Here is an 8,922-nt window from a genome sequence, read left to right on the forward strand (position 1 = left end):
ACCAGGCAGAAGCAGCTGGGGTGCAGGTCAGCGAGGCTTCGTGCCCCGGGCGCTAACTGGGACAGCGATCACGTCGGAGGGGATCCCGAGCAGAGGGCGGGATCTTGCACGACCGTGGAACCCTGAATCCCGACCGGAGAGTGTAGGACTGAGCAGAATTCCAGGGTGAGAAACCGAGCAGCAGCAACACGCAGGAAACGGTTTGGGAAGGTGTTCACAAACGGTTCGGGAGCCTCGCTAGTGCTCATGGAATGATCGGCGTGCGGGCAGCCCAGAGGCACGCAGAGCTGGTTTAAGGTTGCAAAATATGTAACAAAAATATGTAACAAAGTCGTGGGAGGACCGGTACCTTGAAAGAGGAGGGACGTATTTTGGCGCAGAGCAACACCAGCAGCAAAGCAAAGGCGGGGGGCTGGAATGTGTGTGCTCGCCTGGCGAGGTCTGTCTCAAGGGGACGTCTCTGCCTATCGGACAACTGGAGACGGGCTCCTGTCCTCCCTCCTCCCTAGTTACCTCCCACCTACCCTAGAGCTCCCGCTGCGGCAATTACACCACCTCCGTGTCTCCTATTCCCACTGCTCTTCGGTCCTTCTTTCCCTGCTCACGTTCCCCTTTGCTCATTCACTTGCAAACATCGCTGATGCCGGGCCCCTCCTTCATTGTACTCGGGTAGCGGCCTTGACCCTGGCAAACCTGTCTATAGGTCAATGATCGCTCCGCCTCTTTTTCCAGCTCTGACTTTTCCTAGCAAGTCCTTCTGCTTTCTTGACATTTCTACTTGGCTCTCCGAAAGAGTTTTCAAGTTTAACTCACCAAAACAACATTGATTTCCCTCCTTTACCTACTCCTCTGTCTTCCCCATGTCAATAAATAATGCCACATTTACTAGTTAATCACGCCACAAACCGATTCTTCTCCTTTCCTCAAACACTACACTCCGTCTATCAACACATCGTGTTATATCTTCTTACAGAACGCACACTGAATCCGTCTACTCCTCTGCACCTCCACCAAATAGCCCTATAGTGCAGCTGTATCCCCGGTATGACAGCCTTCCAAATCATCTCTCTGCTCTAACGCTGCCCTGATCTCCTTCCACACAGGAGCTGGAGCAAACCATTCACAATGTGAATCAGATATGTCACTACATTGCTTAAAACCGTCCAGTATTTTCTCATTGCCCTTAGACTAGTATCCTAGCCCATAAGCTTTTATGGGCCTAGTTTGCCTTTCTGACCTACTCATCCCCCCTTCCTACTATAACCCAGCCACCCTGGCCCTCTCTAAGTAGCTGGAGACTGTCAAACTTGTGCCTTTAGGGCCTTTAGGACAAAGAAGGAATGAGTGATATGTGCTATGGAGAAGTCAGGCTTGATGCTGGGGAGCCTAGAACAGGGATACCTGACTTTGTCTGGGGTAAGCAGGGAGGATTTCCCTGAAAGAGTGACATTTGTGCTGGCATGTGAAGGCTAAGCTGGACTATTAACTAGTGAAGAGCTGCAGGGGAGAGTTCCAGATAGAAAGGAGACCATGTGCAAAGGCCCTGGGGTTGGTGAGGCAGTGGTGTGTTTGAGGGGGGAGCTAACTGTCACAGGGATAGGATATGTTAGAGACCTGGCCAGAGACTGGATCTTTCAGTGTCTTATAGGCCATACCAAGGGTGAATTCACTGGGGCCCAGTGTACTCACAAGGCTGGCTATTAACTGAAATCCCACTCTTAGCAATTCATTCCTTTAGACTTAGGGATTGGACCCTATTAAAATGTGAAAACAGAGGGGAAGAAATTTTAGTGATATCTTGGTGTAAGTGATGTCTCTGTGACATTATGTTAGAGGAGGAGCAGATGTTTCTCTTATGAGAGCTGTGGGTGAGAAAAATAATACTAGTGGGCCTCTCACTTCAGACTGTAGAGGGTCTTACAGCAATGTCTCAGTGGGAGCAGAAGAGGGAAATATCCCCCAGTTGTTCCTACTGGCCTTCCTCCTCTCCTAGGGGGGCAAAGAACTCCTGGATGGTTCCTGAGGGTTGGGAAGCAGCAAGTTACCACTGTGTGGTCAGAAGAACCAGCGGGAGCTCAGGCCAGTGTGACAAGGAACATCTGCTGAGCTGCCCTGGTGCCTGGTTTTCCAATACCATTAATCACAGAGACAGGACACAGGTATCTCTTAGAGCTCCCAAGTGTTTGAAAATACAAATGACATTAGACTTGGGCCAAGTTTGCCAGAGTGCTGAGCAATTACAGACACATTATGACTCTAGGGTTCAACTTCCTCTGTCTCTCTTTCGTTTGTTGATTAGTAAATACTTTCCTGTTTCTTCATTGGTTACTTGTGTCCTTTGATCCCTCTCTTGTTTTCCCTTCAGTATCCCTTTTGCAAGTGGATTAGATATGCCAGTGCTCATCGTCTGTTTCTATATGCCCAGCTTGCTCACCAGCCTTCAATCTCCAGATCTTATTTCTGGCCCTAGATGCGCACACGTCCCTGTCACCTGTGGGAATAGCAGACCTGATGAAAGAGAGATGTCTCTTCCCCTCTATTTCCCTTATATGAACTTATCTTGTACACCCTGGTTCCTTTACAAGGCTCGAAGCCTCTGAGGCAAAGAGAAAGTTCCCGTCTGTGCCCTGAGCAGTGGAGAGAGAAGTAGTAGCAGGTGTCCTTGGCCCAGACCCTCCATTTCAGTGGGATGGCTGACAAGATTCCGGAGGCCAGCAGCTCACTTTAATGGGCAGGACGTATTTTCTAGTGATTGATCACTTCCTCCATAAATTATGGATATGCATCTCTACCGAGGCCAGTGACTTATTGAGAAGCCTTTTAAGCAGTAAATCCCCTCTGTCTCCATTCTCTGGGCAGTAATGACATTGCTCAAGTCACAGAGAAATACAGGGTTGCCCTTTGCAGAGAAGGTATTTTCTTAAAAAACAAATTTTCAGTTGTTACAGTCTCAGCAGGGAAACTTTAGAGGTAGATCAGAAACCTCAGTCTGAGCAGACTTGCCTTCCTCAGCTCTCATGTAGCAGGCAGGGAGGGCTGGCTGGGACCAGGGCACCAATTTGCACGAATTGAAATGCATGACTTTTGCTTTCCTGTTGTTGTTGTTATTATTATTATTATTATTATTTTTTTGGCAAGAGAGTATTTGTTTTGGGCTGACACAGGGAGAGAGAGAGAGAGAAAGTATCAGAGAGAAAGGCGTGCCTCCCACCCCATTCCTTGGTCTTGTTTTTGTTTGTGGGGGAAGGATTAGTGGTGACTGTGAAGGAGCTATGGAGCGGGGTCTCTGAGACTCTGGGCTCAAGCAGTTTCTCTTTGGGACATAGGAGATCCAGTGATGCTTGGAGTTGAGACTAGAGCATTACCCAATTTCTGCAGGGAATCCCTCCAGCCCCTCCTGTACTGGTATCTTAGGGAATGATATCCTAGGCACAGACTCTGGTGTCTTTCTGAGCCAGGACATGGCCAAGAGAGACATGGAGTAGAAGAGGTTTGTGCATAATCAGTGTGTGTGGTATGTGGATTAATGATAAAGAGTGATGGTTCTGGCTTCAGATTGCCTAGACTAGTTGTCTACCATGGCTCATTTCTTAATTCCTTTATGCCTTAGTTTCCCCATATGTAAAAAAGAAATAATAATAATACCTCCTACGGTCAATCTAAGCAATCTGAGGTAGAGAATTAGATAGGGCCTGGCACATCATCAGCATTCAAGAGATAGGAGCTGCTTTAAAAGTAATTATTAAAGATTAGACTCGATGAGTGGTTCAAAATTTAGAGTGTGTGTTTAAATCACTTGGCATAAAAAAAATCGGTCCGGGCTCCAGCTATAGAGAACCTGATAGAGCACATCTTGCATTGAGCCCCAGCATTTGTATTTTTTAACAAAGAGCCTTCCCAGATAAGTCTACTAGAAACCAGGAGTGAGGGGGGCTTGGGTGGCTGAGTTAGTTAAGAGACTGACTCTTGGTTTCAGCTTGGTGAGATGCAGGGTCATGAGACTGAGCCCCATGCTGGGCTCTGTGCTTGGCCTGGAGTCTGCTGGGGACTTTCTCTCCCTCTTGCTCTGCCCCTCCCACCTGCTCTCCTTCCCTCCCCCCCTCTCTTTTTCTCAAATAAATAAATAAATAAATAAATCTTAAAAAAAAAAAAAAGAATCAGTGGGTGAGGACAATTCAGTTAGTAGAACAAGTTCCCACCTTATTTCTGAGATCTGTGATTTCAAAGGTGAGTGTGGGCTGTTTAGAGAAAAAACTCTGTAGATCGTTCAGGCTCAACAAATGTTATATTACCTTAGAGGGTACAAAAATTGGTTCTTGCAGGAGGGAATGTTGAAAACTCTCAGTTTTTAAAATGCATAGATATAAATATAACACATTAAGAGATACACAGTATATCTGTGACATTAAAATTTCATTGGGGGGCAATTAGGAAAAATTGTCTGAAAAGGCTCCTTTGGGGAATGATAATGAAAGAAATACTGAGAAACACTGCTAGAAAGGATTGTGATCTTACGATTAAAGCAAAAATGCACATTTCCCACCTCCCTTTCTGCTTGACCAACTCATGCTGATGCTGCTCTTTTTTTCCCTAAAATTTATTCATTTTTTTTTTTAAGATTTTATTTATTTGAGATAGAGTCAGAGCAAGAGACAGAGCAAGAGCATGAGCACACATGGGGAGGGGGCGCTGGGAGAGAGAGAGAGAGGCTGATGCTGTCCTTAAGTTTTGAGTAGGAAAAACAGGGTTAACTGACCATCCGGGGATGCAAGAAAAGGAACCTTTAAGGAATTTGAAGATATCTGTGACCTAAGATTTCAAGTAGACCTTTTGGGCACTTGGGTGGGTTAAAGCCTCTGCCTTCAGCTCAGGTCATGTTCCCAGGGGTCCTGGGATGGAGCCCAGCATCAGGCTCTCTGCTCAGCAGGGAGCCTGCTTCCTCCTCTCTATCTACCTCCTACTTGTGATCTCTGTCTGTCAAATAAATAAATAATATCTTTAAAAAAAAGTAAAGTAGACCTTTCATATTTGAGAGTTGTTTGTGTTTTGTTTGTTTTTTAAGCCTGATAATTTTTTTTAGTCTTTTTGCCCAGCTTGGCTGCTGTCTCTGTGATCTAGACATTGCAGGCAAAGAAATCACAAAACCAGAGTAAATAGCATTTCCTCTGGGACCGTATTAGAGTTTGCAGAAGTAAGCTGTGGAGAGACGGCATAAATGATGTAGGAAATACTCATTAATCAAGATTCGATTGCCTATTTCTCAAACAGCTTAGTGACAGTATAGTCGGAATTTTCTATTTCTGCCAAAGTCTCTCTCACTAAGCATCTTGAATGAGACTTTATAGGCTTCTCTCCCATAGATTTATTGCTTTTCCTGAAAGACCATCTACTGTTTTAAATGCTGGGCAGAGGGAACTTGGGGTGTGAAACAGGTGTGTCTGTTTGTCAAGGATCCTGTCAAAGACAAAAAATTGAATGCAGATGTGCTCTTCTCTAGAAACAATTTGCATAAGATGATGCTTCATGTCCACATGTGAACTTTACATTTTCACATTGTATATATTTGTTTTAGAAACAATAGTGCCATCTCTCTCTTCCCACTCCTACAATAAATACATACACAGGCAGACACATCACCTTTAACTGAAGCAAGAAGCAAATAATGACTGGAAAAATGCTTGAAACTTAGGTGAGAGGAAGCAGTTCTTCTTCTTCTTCTTTTTTTTTTTTTTAAAGATTTTATTTATTTATTTGAGAGAGAGGGAGAGAGCATGAGAGGGGAGAGGGTCAGAGGGAGAGGCAGACTCCCCATGGAGCTGGGAGCCCAATGTGGGACTCGATCCTGGGACTCAGGGATCATGACCTGAGCTAAAGGCAGTCGCTTAACCAACTGAGCCACCCGGGTGCCCCTGCTATTCTTAATATTAAGAAAAATTATTATAAACATTAGCATATGCTCATAAGTCACAAACAAAGAAATATCAAGGCCTAAAGAGATATTCTAAATGTCATTCCTCACTAATAATTTAAGATATATGAATAATTAAGACATATGAATTTAAAAATGAAAATGTATTTATCTATCATTTTCTCAAAAAAAAAAAAGTAGAATTACTATACAACTCAGCAATTGCACTTCTTGGGAGTATACCCCAAAGAATGGAAAGCAGGGGCTTATACAGATCTATTTATACTCACGTTTGTAGCAGCATTATTCACAACAGTCAAAAGGTGGAAGCAGCCGAGTGTGCACTGATGAATGAATGAATAAACAAAGTGTGGTATATACATAGAACTGATTGTGCATATTAAATATGTGCAGTTCTTTGTATATCAATTATACTAAATAAAGATGTAAAATAAAAAAAATCCTTGAAGCATTCATTCATTAAAAGCAAAAAGCTGGACTGTAGACCTAGCCCCTGGGCTTGTCTGTCAATGGATCCTAGCACCAAATCTACAAATGTGCAGATCTCAGCACTGAGCCTGCACAACTGTGGGTGCCAGCACTGGACCTACCGACCCATGGACCCCAGCACCATGCCCACTCACCTGCAGACCCAGCGAGCGGGTTTATCCATTAGCCCATACTCTCAGTGGTTTCTACCAGCTGGCCTGCCCAGAATTTCCAGCTGGACTGATTGGTGAGGGACTTTCCTTGCTTTTTCCCTTTTACTAAAAGATACAGAGTGGCTGTATGGATATAAAAACATAAGACCCAAATATGTGCCGTCTCTAAGAGACTCACTTTATTTTTTTAATTTTAATTTTTTTTAAAGATGTTATTTATTTGAGAGGGAGAGAGAGCAAGAGAGAGTGAGCATGAGCCCAAAGTTAGGGGCAGAGGGAAAGGGAGAGGCAGACTCCCTGCTGAACAGGGAGCCTGAAGCAGGGCTTGATCCCAGGACCCTGAGATCATGACCTGAGCTGAATGTAGACACTAATTGACTGAGCCACCCAGGCACCCAAGAGACTCGCTTTAGATTTAAAAACACACATAAGCTGAAAGTGAAGGGATGAGAAAGGATATTCCATGCATATGATAACCATATGAAATAGAAGTGGCTATATTTATATCACTCAGAAAGAGCCACAGCAAACAAAGAGGATCATCATATATGGATAAAATGGTCAATTCAAGAGGAAGATATGGTCATTATAAACATACATACACCAAACATGGGAACACCAAAATATATAAGGCGAACACTTACAAATCTGAAGGGAGACATAGCAATACAGTAAGAGTGGAAAGCCTCAACAATCCACTTATTTTTTTTCATTCATTCATTCATTCATTCATTCGTTTATTATCACTGAAATTTAAGGATAGTTTAACAAATACACATCAATCAACATGAAACACCACATTAACAGAACAAAGGATAAATGAAAAGGAGATGTAGACTCCATGATATCTTAATAGGTTTAGAAAGGCATTTGACCAAATTCAACACCCTTTATGATAAAAAACTCAACAGATTAGGTATAGAAGGAACTTACCTCAACACAATAAAGGCCATAGATGCCAACCCCACAGCTAACATCATACTTAATGACATGAAACTGAAACTTTTCCTCTAAGGTAAGGATGCCCATTCTCACCACTTCTATTTAAAACAGTACTGGAAGTCCTAGCCAGAGCAGTTAGACAAGAAAAAGAAATACAAAACATCTGAAGTGGAAGAGAAGGAGTAAAATGATCTCTGTTTGTAGATGAAAAGATAGTAGATGTAGAAAATCCTAAGGATTCCACCAAAACTGTTTGAAATAATAATCCACGTGGTAAAGTTGCAGGATACGTAATCAACATACAAAAATCAGATGCATTTCTACATACCCATGAGCTATCCAAAGAGGAAATTTTAAAAAAGTCCATTTACTATGGCATCAAAAAGAATAAAATTCTCAGGAATAAATTTAACCAAGGAGATGAAAGATCTGCATACTGAAAACCATGACACTAATAAAAGAAATTTAAACAGGCACAAATAATTGAAAAGACATCTCATGTTCATGGATTAGAAGAATTAATATTATTAAAATGTCCATACTACTCAAAGTAACTGATTCAGTGAAATCCATATCAAAATCTCAATGGTATTTTTCTTACAGAAATAGAGAAAAGAATCCCAAAATTCTATATGGAATCCAAAGGACTCCAAATAGCAATTATTTTTTTCACTTTCAAAATGCATCATTTTATTTTCCTCGTAAGGCATTATAAACTTTAAGCACATGACAGTCACGTGATTTCTTCAGTAAGCCCTAGGACTTCCATGAGTGTTCCTGGAGCTTACAGCCAGAGTAGTCAAATATTAAAACTTTTTCCACAGCCACACGTTCCTTTGATGTTTGTTATTGAAAACAAACTCACTGGATAATTTATCTTCAACATAGTCCATTTCTGTTCCTAAAAGTGTTAGCTGTGCTTTCTTTTTGATGAACCCTCTGACTCCATCTTGAACAACTTCTTCATCAGAATCTCCTTTTGTCTTTGTATATTCTAGAGTGTAAGAAAGGCCATTATGACCCCTGGTTCGGACACCAGCTTTCAGACCTCCCTGTTCAGGCTTATCTTTAAGAAGCTGTTTTATCTTGTTTATTGCTGAAGATGTCAGGGTGAGGGCGGCCGGCGTGGGCTGCAGCTTCCTCTTACTCACAGCCCCGACAGTGGCCCGGACTAAAGAAGCCGACATTCTTGCCCTCTGGGAGACCTGGTGCCTCAGGCCGGAGCTCGGCCACTTCACCCTCTCTCCATGGACACGGTGGCCGCATTGACCCCAAATAGCAATTTTGAGCAAGAAGCACAAAGCTGGAGACATTATTCTTCAAAGTATATTACAGAGCTACAGTATTCAGTACAGTATGGTACTGGCATAAACACAGACACATAGACCAATGGAGCAAAACAGAGAGCCT

The 8,922-nt window shown here is 42.8% G+C and overlaps 1 protein-coding gene across 1 annotated transcript; it reads right to left on the bottom strand.

The window, feature by feature from the left end:
* Positions 1 to 8,230: 8,230 nt before the first annotated feature.
* LOC116879278 (iron-sulfur cluster assembly 1 homolog, mitochondrial-like) lies at positions 8,231 to 8,699 on the bottom strand. Its single transcript, XM_032877386.1, has one exon. The coding sequence runs from the start codon at positions 8,697 to 8,699 to the stop codon at positions 8,319 to 8,321; it is 381 nt and encodes a 126-aa protein (XP_032733277.1). The 3' UTR covers positions 8,231 to 8,318.
* Between the last annotated feature and the right edge of the window lie 223 nt (positions 8,700 to 8,922).

Source organism: Lontra canadensis, unplaced genomic scaffold (genome assembly GCF_010015895.1).
Source record: "Lontra canadensis isolate GAN:19392208 unplaced genomic scaffold, GSC_riverotter_1.0 scaffold3, whole genome shotgun sequence".
NCBI lineage: Eukaryota > Metazoa > Chordata > Mammalia > Carnivora > Mustelidae > Lontra > Lontra canadensis.